This window comes from Mytilus californianus, unplaced genomic scaffold (assembly GCF_021869535.1).
Source record: "Mytilus californianus isolate M0D057914Y unplaced genomic scaffold, xbMytCali1.0.p SCAF_15, whole genome shotgun sequence".
NCBI lineage: Eukaryota > Metazoa > Mollusca > Bivalvia > Mytilida > Mytilidae > Mytilus > Mytilus californianus.
The window spans coordinates 14,587,482-14,604,270 of record NW_026262637.1 but is presented as its reverse complement, the minus strand read 5'-3'; the positions used below and the strand labels follow the sequence as shown (position 1 = coordinate 14,604,270).

The 16,789-nt window shown below is 33.0% G+C and overlaps 2 protein-coding genes across 3 annotated transcripts in view; both read left to right on the top strand.

The window, feature by feature from the left end:
• Positions 1 to 16,789, top strand: part of LOC127725485 (leucine-rich repeat transmembrane protein FLRT3-like) — a 235,926-nt gene that overhangs the window by 69,280 nt on the left and 149,857 nt on the right. The gene's annotated exons all lie outside the window — the stretch shown is intronic.
• Positions 1 to 16,789, top strand: part of LOC127725482 (sex comb on midleg-like protein 2) — a 31,925-nt gene that overhangs the window by 5,827 nt on the left and 9,309 nt on the right. For both annotated transcript variants that reach the window (XM_052232493.1, XM_052232492.1), the window contains exons 5-7: positions 12,149 to 12,237; positions 12,802 to 13,045; positions 16,328 to 16,513. In XM_052232493.1, the coding sequence (XP_052088453.1) occupies positions 12,149 to 12,237; positions 12,802 to 13,045; positions 16,328 to 16,513 (519 nt within the window). The remainder of the gene's footprint in view (positions 1 to 12,148; positions 12,238 to 12,801; positions 13,046 to 16,327; positions 16,514 to 16,789) is intronic.

The window sequence follows — 16,789 nt, the reverse complement described above, 5'->3', positions numbered from 1 at the left end:
TAATATGTATATGTATTAACGCACAATGCAGTCCTTTCAAACTCGATTTCGCTAACTCGTAGGTTGTCTTTTAGACAAAAAAGTTCCATTTAAAAGATATGAAAGTTGCGTACATGTATACGTCAATGCACGTCTTGTAAACTAATCTGTTACATTGTGAAAAATAAATAAGTTCTAATTAAAAGATTGGAGGGTTATTTTACATGAATAAAAGTTTTTCTGATCATTATTGTTTTTCAATTATTTTTGAGAGTGCGATCTTAAAACTAAGTTCGTCCTGACATGCATGGAATATTTGCCACTGGAAGTTAAGCAACCAACAATCACTCATCTTAAAATATGCCTGAGAGATAATATTCTTTTAAATTTTAATTGTTAGACAGTTTCTCCGTTTATTATAAAGCACTTTCAGGTGTAATGTTAAAGTGTATATTATATACATTCCGGGATGAGATTAATTTACTATAATTGCCAACAAAAAAAAAAGAAATGATGTTACGTTTCTTTTAATTAAAAATTAGACTGTAACGAATGTAGACCGAAAATTTTAAATAATGAAATAATGCACGCCAAAAATATCTGTAATCAAATTGATCTTAAACTTGACTTCGCTCACAAAAGAGAATGTTAAAAATAGCTCAGATCAATTGTGTCGACTGCACGAGATTTTCCAACGGCGGCAAATATCATGTAACTATAAACACAGGTGATGTTACTGACCGATTGTGGAATGTCAATTTAGGGTTAAATTTGATGTGTAATGATTGACATTATTGTGCGCGTTAAAGTTGAGGCTCTAGAAGGTTCATTTCAATTTATAACCGAAAATCTAAAATAAGTTTTTTTTTCAAATCAACGTTTAAGTTTTGAATCTTGTGGGAGGGAAACTTTATTTTGTTTGTTTTTTAGGAGCAAAGGGGGTTACCATAAAAGTCTATAGGAAAATTTAATTAAACAATTTCGAAGGTCACAACTTGTAAACTAATGAAAACAATAATAAAGCGAATTAAATAACTGTTATTAGATTGCAATAACATGACGGTTTTTTAGGCAGTTAAGCTGCCTTATGCGAGCACCCTAGATTTGTGTTCTACCCAATAAATGCTGAAATACGTGCCATTGTTATTATCTTGCTGGATATAATGTTATTTATAACTAATTGAATAGTTTTTTTCATACTTTTAATTCTGGATTACAAAAATATGACCAGAAAAAACCTTAAATGATCGTCGAACCACCCAAAAGTTTTGAAGTTGCACATAGGAAGTAGAGCACATTAGGAATCCTTATGTAGTTTATTATCCCCTGTGCTTTTGGCTAAGATGTCAAAGAACAATTGTATGAAATATTTAATCGCCGAAAATCTTTAAAGACAAGTAGTTTAGATTTCCCAAATGGCAAAAGTCGTAGGAATATTGTTTGTCGTCAATACGTGTTAAAACTACGTCAGTAGTCTATTAATAAGTTCCACTGTTCATGCTGTTGGCGGCAATTTCAAATTAGAAGACGAAATTTTCGTATCTTTTCAATTTGGAGGCAGGGATTCAAATTAGTGTGATTACCTTATATACTTGAGATGTTCCATTTTCGGCATTATTTGTTTTAGTTTAACTTGTTCTCGGTGGCGGATCCAGATTTTTTTATATAAGGGGAGGGGGCACTAACTGCTAATATCATTCTTAAGTGATTCCCTATATAATCAACATTTATTTTCCCACAAAAAGGGGGTGGGCACCGTGCCATTCCCCCTATATAGCCGACCGAGCAATGTATAGCCAGTCAAGGTCGTTAAAAACTCTCGGTTCTATTAATTTCATTATATCTTCATCAGCATAACTGTATCGGGAGCATTTGAGTAAGGTAGCACTCCATAGATAGGTGTGTAGTTTCGCATGTATGACACAAGCGCTGCAGTTGGCCTAATGTATTAGAAGGCCAGGATTGGAAGATTATTAAACATTCTGTGGCTCAATTTTAATTTTATTTTCTGACTGTGAAGTGCTACCTAAGCCGTGGCCTGCAGAACCCTACTCATATTTTTAAAGGGTGTTCCAAAAGCACATTAAACCACTTCCAGCATTATACAGGTCGTGAGGTACAATTTGTTGGGGAGGAGATTTCAATTGCTGTTCGTTGGGTTAATTTCCTATAACTACAAATTTTCGTTTTTTTTTCATCAGATTTGCCCGAATTGTCTATTCTGTTAACTCCATGTAGACCCTCACACGCAATGTTTTGTCTTTTTTTTTACCACGAATATTTATATTTGTCAACAAATTAGACAACTTATTTAGTTATTTTTTGTATGTCGAGGATAACTTCAATGTAATTAAAAATCGATCTCTCATCGCTCCCGTTTTCTGATATCTTGTCAAGTTGATTTCCAAATGTTTTTTTTTTCTTTTTCTTTTTGTAACTTCATTTGGGTGTAAAAGCGTTGGCCGAAGTACCTTTTGTATGAAGCGCGGAAGCGCTTCATTCTAAAAATGTGCGCACGGTCAATGCTTTTACACCCCTATGAAGTTACAAAAAGAAGCATCCAATACTTATAATTACATTGTTAATTAGCTAGGATCATGAAAACACGATTTTTATCATTTTTTTATTTAATTTGCCTGTGCACTTTACTGTTGGATCTAGTGTCATCATGAATGATAAATTTCATTGTGTAATGAAGTTGATTAAGGAATAACACGAGATTTCAGTTAGCCACTCAGAATAACGTATTATAATGAAACATACATCTAATGTAATTATATATTTGTACCACTTATTTTATATTCGATTATAAAAATAATCCCGAATACAAGTACTCCAAATCCCTGATAGCCCCCTGAAACACCATACCTATATCAATTTAATTAATTCTTAAGACAACCATTTAACTTCAAAGGGGTGGAAGACTGCTTTTTTCCCCTCATAAAATCATATTCTGATCCCCAATTTGATGAGAGAAAAAAATATTGTGGTCAGGCAGATGACAAAAAAATATTTCTGAATTCCAGATTTCCCCATACCGTTTATTTTGAGAAAAAAATTGCTTGGTAGCAGTGGGGAATAACGTTGTGTTCCAAATGATTTCTGACTCAGACCAAACCCCCTAACCCTTTGAATTTAAATGTTTCTCCTATACGCGTTACTATCATGAATTTTCTATGTTTCATGTATATTTCAGGTCAGGTCCCAGGACATACGCTGTGTTCAAAATTATAAAAACGTAGAAAATTTATGATTCGTGTACGTGTAATATGTCTCAAGAAAATGGATTGAATTAAGTACTATAATCATTTTTTTTATTTGTACAAAAATACACAAAGGCAATGAAAACCGTGTGTGCGCCAAGAACGGTCAATACGTATGACAACTCGGGGGCTGATTTAGGGGGGTTGGGTGGTGGCAGGCTGTCCAGGTCCCTCCTTATGAAACTACATATTTGGTTAATTCAGACTTTTATTTTCACCTACCCTAATAATTCAGTCGTTATATTCCGCCGATCTACGATTACTTCATTAACAAGTATATAGGAGAAATCGATTACGGGGAGAGACTGAATTTTTCGGGTTTAGTTCAACTCCGACCTTCTTTAGTTTGTACAATATAGCAAGTCTATTTAATCCATTTCTCCGCTGTTTTCGTTATATATAGCACTTTCGTCATACTTAGGCTAGGTCTCAAAGAGTGGGTCATAGATATAAACATATCTAGAAAAATGCTGTGAAGGTAATATCTTGGATGTGCCAACTAATAAACGTGTCAACGCTGTACCATAGGATTTGTATAGTAATATGAAATTTCAGGGTATTGGTGCATGGTCAAGTGGTTAATTAAACTTGGATTATCAATGAGCGAGAATTAATGGCCATTTTAAATTAATCATAAGATAATGGTGATTGAACTTTTTTATTATTATTTAATAATGAAAGCTTTTTCAGAGGGACGTAAAAGGGGGCGTTCCTGCACGGAAGAACGCGAAATAACATTGCCATTTCACGATGAACGAACAATTAAAAATGTCTTGCATGTTGATCTTTTTACCGATTTCACGAAACACGGTGAATAACGAACCTGTTTTCACAGCTGCACGTGAAATAAAAATGGCAAAACAAGTTGCACAAAAATAACCCTTTACCACCCTCTTTTCAGATATAGGGAGTGACGGACAAAGTTTTAACTCTTAATGAAAGTGTTCTTTAATTCATAAGTAATAAAACATAAAATTAAAGGCATGTTAGGCCCTTCTGTCAAACGGGAAAGATGCGCTTGAAAAATAAGTGGCTGGATACCAGTCTTCACGATAAACTTTTGAATCCACAAGCCGGAAGCTCAATTTTACGAACATTTAAGTTGGAATCTGTTGGCATGTAGAGAAGAATTTTACAAGCCCCAAAATAATTCTGTATGCCATGGCTGTAGGACTCGTGGTTAAGCTCGAAGACTGTGGTACGATTTAATTTTAATAGTAGTTCACCATGCAAGAAGACCGAATGTATAAATACAATATAGTTTTAAATATAGTGTGGCAGAAGCGGTTTTAGAAGGGGCAGGTCCCCCTTTTCTGGAAAAAAAATTTGGTTGATTATGTAGGGAATCACTGAAGCATGACTAGAGCGAGCCCCCTTTTAGGCAGCCAATGCATATGAAAATTTCTGGATCCGCCACTGGTGTGCTAGCTAATAAATGATATATTTTTTACTACTTTTATTTTTTTTAATCCTTGGTCCGTCTATGTGAAATAATCTAAGCTTCATCAGGTACTCACGTGGAGAAATAAAATATTGAAGTGATTTGAGTACCGATAAATTAAATGTCTCCTTGGTAGCTGGTATCCCTTGAGGGATTGATAAATTGAACTCAGGCCATAAAAAAGAATATGTTTGTTTGCCCTAACCCTACCTATCCAGAAAATAGCTGCCTACTCAAAATCTTTTATTGCCTTGATTTGAAAAATTTTTTTTAAATCAGATAGTCCTGTATACTAAAACATATCTGATACTTCAACTTCTCTTTGCCGAAAAAAGAAAGAAAATGCCTACCTACCTACCTACCTACCTACCTACCTACCTACCTACCCACTGTCTCTACCTTTGGGTAGGGTTTGGGCAAACTAAAATATTTTTTTAGTGTGGCCTCATATGTGTCGGAATAGGTATAATAAATATATTTCATTTTACAGTATTTTACAGTTTTTATGATTATTAATCAACTTATGGTACGGTAATAACTTTTATTTTTGTTTTTTTTTATTTTTCTTTTGTGTCAATTTCAATTTGTCCTCGTTCTATAAACAAAATAACACGGCTACACATTTTAAAAGACAAAACACAATTATAATTCGATCAACACTTTGACTTATTATACTAACTTAGCATAAAAAACCCATATAAACGAGATGCATGCTCCTTAAAATCATTTCAGATATTCTATAGAATTTTTAATTCACCAGTAAATCAGAAAATTATGTCCATCTTCAACATTTCTTTTTTCATTTGATGTGTGTTATATCATTTTAAATATCTTACAATGCACATAAAAAAATACTAGGTTTTTGCGATGTCCAATATTACGTGCAATGATGCGTAGCTGCATGGTAGATACTACATGAATTACATCATTTTGATTATCTTTGAAATCACTCACACGTGGCGGTGTACACATAACACACAATATATGACTTTAAATACCTGGGGCAATTTATACTTCCGTTTATTGTCCCTTTAACTAGCCAGTGTATCTGTGTATAATGTATTTACCGACCGTGCAAGGGCTGTATAGCCAGTCAAGGTCGTTGAAACCTCCATTTGTTATGATGTATCTCTGGCTCCATTGATAGACTCCCATAATATAGTGGAGTGCGGATCCCGGATTTTGAAAAAAATGTTGGGAGGACGAAAAGACAACATTAGAAATGGGACTAATGTATGAAGTTTATATTATGCATATACCATTGAAGCAGCCTCGATGATAAATTGTCATCTAAGACGGTATAAATTAAAATTCTGTATGACATGTCACGAAGAGGAGTTGAGATATATGCGACATATTTTATTATATGTCCTCACAAAGGTGGTCTATTTCACATGTTTTCGGACATTAAATCTATTTCTTGTGTGACAGTTTGCTGACTGTTAATGTTCATCATAACCTTTTCGCAAATAGGGCCGTATTTACACTACAAATTTCACTCTGAGTACAGACAAACCTGTGCATCTTGAAAAGTTTTAGAGTATTGGGTGGGGGGGGGGGGGGGGGGGGGGGGTAGGACCTTTATCGGGACTCCGGGATCGGGTGTTTTTAAGCTCGGGATTTCGGGATTGATCCTTTCGGGATAAGGGAATTCTTTTTTCGAATTTCGGGATGTTGGGATTTACATTTTTTTAAATTCGGGACCTCGGGATTCCATGTTTTTAAGCCCGGGATTTCGGGATCAGGACCCCTCCTACCCCCCTCAGTATGGCAGGACCTAGATAAATAAAATTTAAATGCATTTTAAGTTTCAGAATATTGAAAACTTTACTAGATTTTGTTATTCATTTTTTTCGTTCCTGCAGAAGGTGCCAAAATAAACTAAGGTGGAGAGAATCGGAGACGTTAAGGGCTTGAATAATTCGAGTTAGGTCATTACATGGTCCGAGGACACAGTTATCGTTCTTTGGTTTTTGTTTACCTAGAGTCGTGGTGTGAACAGTGTGTAACTAGCATTTTTTTTTATAATACACTTTCCCAATTTATTTCTTGATATCTAATGCATGAAATTTTATGTAAGTGGATGAAATTACATATTAAAAAAAATTGGGTGCTGAAGCTTTATGTTAAGTAGTGATTTGGTCCAGTTAAAAAAGGTCAAATATTAGTACGTCTGAAGCTGTCTAACTGAATTTGAGACCCCCTTAACACAGAATTGTCAATAATATGAGTTATCTAGAGCGTTACTACGTTCCAATTGACTTGGAAAGAGCCGATTTTTAAATTGAATTGATTAATTTAAAAGGCTTGGGCAAATAACATTTGAGAACGTAACTTTATAGCAAGGAACTATAGCGTATGCAGATTTTCTCACATACGAGGGTCTTGAATATTGGTGGAAAGGGGTGTCTTTCAATCCTGTTTGTCTTTTAATTTGTAAGTCATTTTTTTCTCTATTCTTCATATTTTTCTCTATTCCTTATTTTCTTGGCGTCTATTTTCTTCACTTTATTTGGCCCTTTGTTGTGCACTTTTTGTCCATTTATATTCTCTATTCTTCTATAAATCCTATCCAGACCCTCATAAACATACACAATCAATATGTGTCGCTCCTGACCCCAGTTGACATGGATATAGACAATTGTCATCCATGGGGTTTTTTATACGACCGCAAAAAAAATTTTGTGGTCGTATATTGGTATGACGTTGGCATCGTTGTCGTCGTCCGAAGACGCATTAGTTTTCGCACTCTAACTTTAGTTTAAATGAATGGATCTCTATGAAATTTTACCATAAGGTTCAATACAACAAAAGGAAGGTGGGGATTGATTTTGGGGGTTATGGTACCAACAGTTAAGGAATTAGGGGCCAAAAAGGGGCCAAAAATAAGCATTTTCTAGTTTCCAGACAATAACTGTGGAACGGTGTATGGATCTCTCTGAAATTATACTACAAGTTTCCATACCACAAAGGGATGGTTAGGATTTGCTTTGGGGGGTTATGGCTCAAACCGTTTAAGAATTAGGGGCAAAAAAAAGGTTGTCCTGGTTAATGGACAAATACTTTAGTACAAAACATAATTTAAAGCAGTGTAAGGGAGATAAATCAAATACATCATTGAAATTATCTCCCTTACACTGCTTTTAAATTATGTATAAAGTAATGGTTAATAAATAATTAAGATAATTTAAAACAGTGTAAGGGAGGTAATCCAAATACAACGTTTTGGTTACTTCCCTTACACTGCTTTTAAATTATGTTTAAAGAAATGCATATTTATAAAGGAAGACCAGTAAAAATATCTGCAAATGTTGCATCTTTTTTTTTTACAAAAAAATCCATATGAAAGATTTGACACTATATTTTAAATTCTATTATAAAATAGATTAAGTTAGCACTATGGTAAATTTAAATGGGTAATTATGGTTTGGGGGAAAAAAGGGGGGGGGGGTAAAAAGAAATTGTGGGGCGTCAATTTTTTCTCATTTCAGATTTCAGAAATTAAAAAGAATTATTCTTCAAATATTATTTTTTTTTCAAATTTCATATATTGAAAAATTTCAAGAAGTAATCTTTAATTGCACAGTATGGCGCATTAGATTTGTAAAATCTTTGACCACATTTATTTATTTGTTATGCCGAATCTAACCGTGTATTTAGATTTTTAATTTTGGATCTAGTTTTCAAATTGGTCTACATTAAGGTCCAAAGGGTCCAAAATTAAACTTTGTTTGATTTTAACAAAAATTGAATATATGGGGTTCTTTGATATGCTGAATCTAAACATGTATTTAGATTTTTGATTTTTGGCCCAGTTTTCAAGTTGGTCCAAATTGGGGTCCAAAATTAAACTTTGTTTGATTTCAACAAAAATTGAATATATGGGGTTCTTTGATATGCTGAATCTAACCATGTATTTAGATTTTTTATTTGTGGACCCCGCTATCAAATTGGTTCATATTGAGGTCAAAAGGGTCCAAAATTAAACTTTATTTGATTTCATCAAAAATTGAATTATTGGGGTTCTTTGATATGCCAAATCTAACCGTGTATTTAGATTTTTAATTTTGGGTCCCGTTTTTTAAATTGGTCTACATTAAGGTCCAAAGGGTCCAAAATTAAACTTAGTTTGATTTTAACAAAAATTGAATTTTTGGGGTTCTTTGATATGCTGAATCTAAACATGTGCTTAGATTTTTGATTATGGGCCCAGTTTTCAAGTTGGTCCAAGTTGGGGTCCAAAATTAAACTTTGTTTGATTTCAACAAAAATTGAATATATGGGGTTCTTTGATATGCTGAATCTAAACATGTATTTAGATTTTAGATTTTTGGCCCAGTTTTCAAGTTGGTCCAAATTGGGGTCCAAAATTAAACTTTGTTTGATTTCAACAAAAATTGAATATATGGGGTTCTTTGATATGCTGAATCTTACCATGTATTTAGATTTTTTATTTGTGGGCCCGCTATCAAATTGGTTCATATTGAGGTCAAAAGGGTCCAAAATTAAACTTTGTTTGATTTCATCAAAAATTGAATTATTGGGGTTCTTTGATATGCCAAATCTAACCGTGTTCTTAGATTTTTAATTTTGGGTCCCGTTTTTTAAATTGGTCTACATTAAGGTCCAAAGGGTCCAAAATTAAACTTAGTTTGATTTTAACAAAAATTGAATTCTTGGGGTACTTTGATATGCTGAATCTAAACATGTGTTTAGATTTTTGATTATGGGACCAGTTTTCAAGTTTGTCCAAGTTGGGGTCCAAAATTAAACTTTGTTTGATTTCAACAAAAATTGAATATATGGGGTTCTTTGATATGCTGAATCTAACCATGTATTTTGATTTTGGACATTGGACCATAATAGGTACATTAAAAAAAAATTGAAGTTCTTAGACCACATTCTTTCTGTGTCAGAAACCTATGCTGTGTCAAATATTTAATCACAATCCAAATTCAGAGCTGTATCAAGCTTGAATGTTTTGTCCATACTTGCCCCAACTGTTCAGGGTTCGACCTCTGCGGTCGTATCAAGCTGCGCCCAGCGAAGCATTTTATCTCATCTGTTGTGATGATATAACATTGCTAAACGAGTCCGTTATAAAAAAGATGTGGTAAGATTGGCAATGAGACAACTCTCCACAAGAGACCAAATGACACAGAAATTAACAACTATAGGTCACCGTACGGCCTTCAACAATGAGCATAGCATATACCGCATAGCCAGCTATAAAAGGACAAAATACTAGGAGTCCATTACTTCTGATATTACATATAGATATATGATTAATGTATAAATACGCAATCACGTATACGTCTGATGCTAAATTGTTGGCTTTGTTGGAAGGCAAAATATTTAGCCCTATACTGACTGGAACTAGTATATACAACTGAAAACTAGATAAATAATTAAAAATCGAGGAATCAATACATGCTATAACAGCAAATCTGAACGGAACCAAAACGCATATTAGTAAAATTATAAATATACAACTTGCATTTCAGCAACTGTTTTGTTAGTAATTATTTATGATGCAATTCGTGAATAAATTATCCTACACATTGGAACAAATGGGAAGTCAAAATACGTTAATTTCTGGATTAATACTTCTGCAAAGACGATGTCATTATATTGTTTCAATAAACCGACTTAAATAAAAATCAAATTATAACTTTGTAATGATTATAAATGTTTACCTTTTGAACTAAATTTTGATATATTGAATATAGATACAGAAAAAATGAACTCAAATGTTTTATTTGCATGTATTGTATGACGTATTTAATAACATCTATGTGTAAAGAAACGTTTGAATTGCCCGATCTTTTTGTAAAGCATGCTATTTTGACGATTACGAATTCAGACTCTGACACTAAGAAAAATCTTATTAGAATAAAAAAAAAATTCTGATCGGCCGTATATAAACCTCCCATCACTTTATTCATATCACATATCAATTTAAAAAAATTCGCAACGATGTCAAAATAGAAAGGCTGACCAAAATGTTCAACTTGCGGCTAATGATTGACAGGTATGATTAGACCTTGAGGCTCTTGTGGGGAACGTGGTGTCTAAAGTAAAAAGAAGATTATTCAATTATTTATTTTAGGACTCGTACGATATGTCGATCTGATATGGAAAATTGTGAGTTTCTTTTAATAGCACAAAGAAATAAGACGATAGAAGGGTAACAACTGTGTAACCATAAACGAATGACTCGTATATATAATTTACGGGACTGATTGTATCGCAAGTTTGATGAAAATATTCGATTTCAAACCTTCTTGGTTGGAATGAACATGTTCGATGTATATGCAAATAGGTCTTTATTATATAATGTATTTAAATTATCTTCATCAAATACAATACAATATATAACATGTATCTATGATATCCTCCATAAAGAGTAAATATCTGTACAGGTAAAATTTAATTCTGATCAATCGGGTACAGATTGAATTATTTACGACCTTCCACTTGTATTGTACAAGGAATATCACAGCAGGTGTTAATTACACTAGGACAAGTGTCAAATCAGTATGACATCTTGCCGGATAACTGCATCTTCAGTAAAAAGACTCTATTAGTACAGGAACTGATTTCTTTTCTAAACATGACAATAAAGAAGAATTTTATAAGGTGAGAATATTTGTAGTTGTGTATTCATCCTGTTCATTGGTCACATTAAAATAGATTTTTTTTTATTGAACAATTACCAAATTCGATATTTAAATCGTAAGTAACTTTATTATCTCGACTGAAAAGAGTAATAAGACAGTTTTGTTTATCTGACTGTAAACATTGTATATATCACAACGAGCTATTAATAACCATCGCTCACGCACCAGTAGTTCTATTGACGACTCAATACACACCAGTTTTATCGGACCAACGGCTAATTCCCGTCGACACTGTATAATGGATTATGTAAACATCTATATACAACGATCTATTAATAACCGTCGCTCACGCATCACTGGTTCTATCAATGACTCAATACACACCAGTTTTATCGGACAAACGGCAAATTCCCGCCGACACGGTAAATCTCCGGATGACATGCATAATTTTCTGTGACACAGCAAATTTACAATGAACCTCTAATTATTTTCCGTTCCGCGCAGATTATCCAAAAATCGCGGTCATTTGCCAAATAGGTCTACCAGTGTAAGATTCAAATACCTTTCTAGTCACATCAGTAGACAGCAAAATCAGTATATTAATGTAGGACCTAGAGATTTGTTTTTTATTTACCAGTTGTTTCTTAAATAAATTAGAATAATCATGAATTAAATGCAATTGTTACATTGAATTCTTTTAAAATATTTGATAATGTCCATTTGTCAGAATTTATGTTTCTTTAAAATTAACCAAATGCTGTTTATTATGAAATTTGCATCTTGAAATGATTAAAAATCTCCAGGGAAATTAAAATATTGATTCAATTGTTCAATATAAATTTCAGGTTTCAGAATGAATCCCTCATCCTGGCCATCATTTCTACAGAAAACACTTACTGGAGCAGTTGTAGCACCTGACAGTTGCTTTAAAAAGGTAATTTTAGATGGGAAATTCTTTTTACAGTAGATATGGTATTGAATGTAATATTAGTGATAGTGTTCTAGCTAGGATTTAAAGGGAAGATGAACATAGTTTGAGACGAAGGGGACTTTAGAACAGTTTTTTTTTTGTTGAAAAGGGACAATTTGATTATGTTTATAGATAAAAAAAAATTGCATTAAGTGAATAAATAATCTATTTTTGATGTGTAATTTAACCTTGATCTACATGGAACTGATGGAGATTTTTTGAAAAAGATTAATCATAATTACATTTGTAGTACACCTTTAGACGAATAGTTCATATTTACTTCTGCAACAAAACTCTAAAGTTAATTAGTAGATTAACTGTTCGATCAACAATGACTGAATGGAATTTTTTTAGTCAATTTTACATTATGGATTTCATGTAAATGTAAAATAAAGTGCACACATGTACATGACTTAATTAAGTAGATATGCATAGATTGGTTCAATAATTTCCTTAACAATAATATACCAAAAACTTGTTTCATTTGACTTTAAATCCTTTAAATTGTCCATATTATTTATTTTACAGGAACCATCTACTCCAAAAAATAATGAATTTAAAATTGGTCAGAAATTAGAAGCTGTTGACAGAAAGAATCCTCAGTTACTCTGTCCTGCTTCTGTTGGTGCTGTAAATGGTGACCAGATACATGTCACATTTGATGGATGGAGGGGTGCGTTCGATTATTGGTGTAGATTTGATTCCAGAGATATATTTCCTGTGGGATGGTGTAATGCAAGTGGTCATCCTATACAACCACCAGGACAGAAAGGTATTTTAAACATTATAATCTTCAAAGGAAATTCCATCCCCAGATGTTACATTATTCACATGATGGAGACTCTTCAAAGGGAATTCCTGATCGATTAGATGTTGTGGACATTCTTCATACACTAGGAAATCAAATTTTAACTGAACAGCTCTTTAAAGACTGAATAATTCATTATTAAGTCATGTTCAGTCTTTTAGTCAATTTTCAGACTTATCCATTGCAGTAAATTCAGTACTCTTCAGGCAATTGGCTTGCAGTTATTTAAGATGAGTCTATGTTCAGACTGTTCATTAGTTGTTATTTAAGATGAGTCTATGTTCAGACTGTTCATTAGTTGTTATTTAAGATGAGTCGATTTTCAGACTGTTCATTTGTTGTTATTTAAGATCAGTCTATGTTCAGACTGTTCATTTGTTGTTATTTAAGATCAGTCTATGTTCAGACTGTTCATTTGTTGTTATTTAAGATCAGTCTATGTTCAGACTGTTCATTAGTTGTTATTTAAGATCAGTCGATGTTCAGACTGTTCATTTGTTGTTATTTAAGATCAGTCGATGTTCAGACTGTTCATTTGTTGTTATTTAAGATCAGTCTATGTTCAGACTTCATTAGTTGTTATTTAAGATCAGTCTATGTTCAGACTGTTCATTTGTTGTTATTTACCTGTATAAAACAACAACAAACTGAATTGTATGAAAAGCTACTGAACAGTACTGGATTGACTACAAGAAAAATGTCTGTACAGTACTAAAAGTACAACACAAAAATCTTTGAATATTAACAAGACTTATCGTTTATAGATTCAGACCTTTCCTATGTTGTTAAGACCAACATAACCATTTATGACTAAAATTTGATTACTAGTGAAAGTTTCAAGGTAATGTGCTTCGATTTTAGATTGTAGGTTATCTTTGGCAAGGTTAAACCTGAGGCTTTAAAGTTGGCGTAAGCTGTATCTTTACTTAAAATGCAGTAGTTTGGGGCATGATTTGGATAGCTCAGATTCTTTTAATAATTTGTACATATGACCAACCTTGTTAACTGTTAATCATTTGTAATAATCTGCTTAAAATACAGAGCTTGGCTAACAGGGTTATCTCTGAAGCACAACTCCTTAACTGTAGGACGGATATTGATGAAACTTTACACAGTTGTAGAAAACTACCTCAGGATGTGCTTACATGAATATATTACTAGTCCTTCCAGTTAAAGGGGAGATAATCCAACTAACTTACTTCAATATAACAATATGCTGTAATAGTCTCTCAAAAGTACAAGTCCTCCTCAACAGATGGACAGATATGGTTGAAACTTTACACAATTGTAGAGTACTACCTGAAGATGTCCATGGAGGAATATAATCCCTGTCCAACATGTAAAAGGGGAGCTAATTGAATTTGCAAGTAGGGGTGTTATTTAGTGAGTTCCCTTATAATTCTATTTTAGTTTTGATAATGTTTCAGTGTAATATAGTTTCAAAATTAACTTTGGACTGATCAATCAGCCCTCAATTTTGACTACTTAAGCAGTCGCCGGGGCGACCTTAAAAGCCCACAGGCGACCTAAAATTCACTGTTGGTTGCCATTTGGCGAACATAACTTTTTAAAACTGGCTACTGTAAAAAAATCTCTTCTGGATTTTTTTCGGGCACTATCCCTTAAAATGATATGATCATAATTTTTGTGGCGGAACAGAGACAAATATGTTGGGTATTGTTGTCTATTCTGCTGTAGATGAGACAAAAAGGATTAACTATGAAAAACACCTCAAACAGTCAGGGGACTTATTGAAATAAGTGATTTTTAAATCACTTATTTAAGTAGCAAATTCGAAGTACATGAAGTATTGTCACAAATTGTGATTTTGTAGTTTTACCAAAATTTTAAACACATAGGTTTAGATAATATCTTTTCATTAGTAAAATTGAAAAAAACGAATTTTTTGCTTCTTTTAAGCAGCAAGGTTTATGCCTTTGATGCAATCATTTAGCTGCAAATTCTATTTTAGTTGAAAAAATGCTATAAAAATGGCTTTACATAATGAACTGATACTTTCTTAACAGATTTTTCCAGCAGTGGGAGTATTTTTCCTGTAAAATTCAAGGTTTCATCTTATAAGATTATGTAATAAAATTCTACTGTTCGCGATCAAAATTTCACTGTTCGGGGGTGTTGAAATTAGTGGGGGTTATTAAAATAATGATACTTAAAGAAGTGATTTTTTGGAAGGAAATTGAGGTATGATATACTTAAACAAGTGATTTTTATGTCATTATCCTAGATTTAGTACAAGGTCATCACCTGACATGACCCGGTCATCCTTTCAACACAGATGTTGGTTCTGATAATTTTAGCAACATAATTAGTCCCTGGATCATTAGTATTCTATATTTAAAGCTACAATAAAATTAAATCACTTAGTCTAGTGATTAATTTGTACTACTCAAATAGGTGATTATTAAAGAAAGACAACTCTTACTTCCAACCTTTATGGACATAATGTTACTTCAATCAGTGATTTAGAAAATCACTCATTTAAGTAAGTCCCCTGACTGTCAAACAGGAGAAAGGGGTCTAGGTAAAGTTTTCGCGAATGCTGTTCTGTGGTGTTGAGAGATTCAGGTGCACAAAAAACACAATGCAAGCTGGCCAAAAAAAAGTTGAAAAAAATCACTAGTCCACCTACCTACCCTATTATTTTAGGGTACGCAACAGGAAACACACTTACTTTATTTTTTACCTAGTACACAATAACCATCGGATATAAGCTGTTCAAAATTTTTATTGACAACCACCATACATGATCATATAAGATTTATACTTCAATTCTAGAGAAAAATATTAAGTAATATGCTCTATAAGAGACTAATGGCTAGTCATGTTATGCTCTATCATAGCTAATTTATTAGGCAACATGAAACTACTGTCTAACCACTAAAATTTTGAATTGGCCACTGAAATTTTATATCTTGTGGCCAAATGGCAAAAAAAATTTTATTTTGAGGGCTGTCAATATAGATATGAACTGTAAGACAACAAAAGTCATCACGTTTTACCTTTATTATGTGTACATGTAATTTTGTAACATTTAGATAAGGGTTTGTTACCCTCATACTTATTCAACTAGTTTTATTAGTTAAACAGACCAAAAAAATTTTTAAATCTGACAATCAGTACTATTCATGTATATCTAAGTTAAGAAAGAAAAACTGGCATTTTCATAGCTTAGACATGTCATTTAAGACCATTTTTTATGATTAATTTCTTCACTTTTCTTTTTAGGCTCTAGCAAATATAAAGGAAATAGAGGCGTTAAAGAATCCACACCAACTCCCTCACTGCCAAGTCAGAGTGGATCCTCCCCCTCTCCTAGTCCTAATCAAGATAAACCCATGTCTCCAAAAAAGGAACCTGAGTCATCTGTACAAGTCACGGAACCAGACACAAGTTCTCCTAGTCTTACAACAGGTAACCAGTCATTTCACTCAATCAAAGTAATTAGAAGAATTATTTCTTATGACACTAAAGTATTATTCGTGAACATTGCTAGCATGAATTAAACAAGAAACGTGGAGAAAACATTTATGTGACAGCAACCCAACAAAAAAAGTTGAGAAAAAGTTAACATCTAGAGGTCATTTTACAATGTCTTTATTGATTGCAAGTACCTACTTTGTAAACCAGGAGTCGGTTTCTCAAAAAAACTTACGACTAAGATTGATCGTAAGTATTCTGAATTGTTCA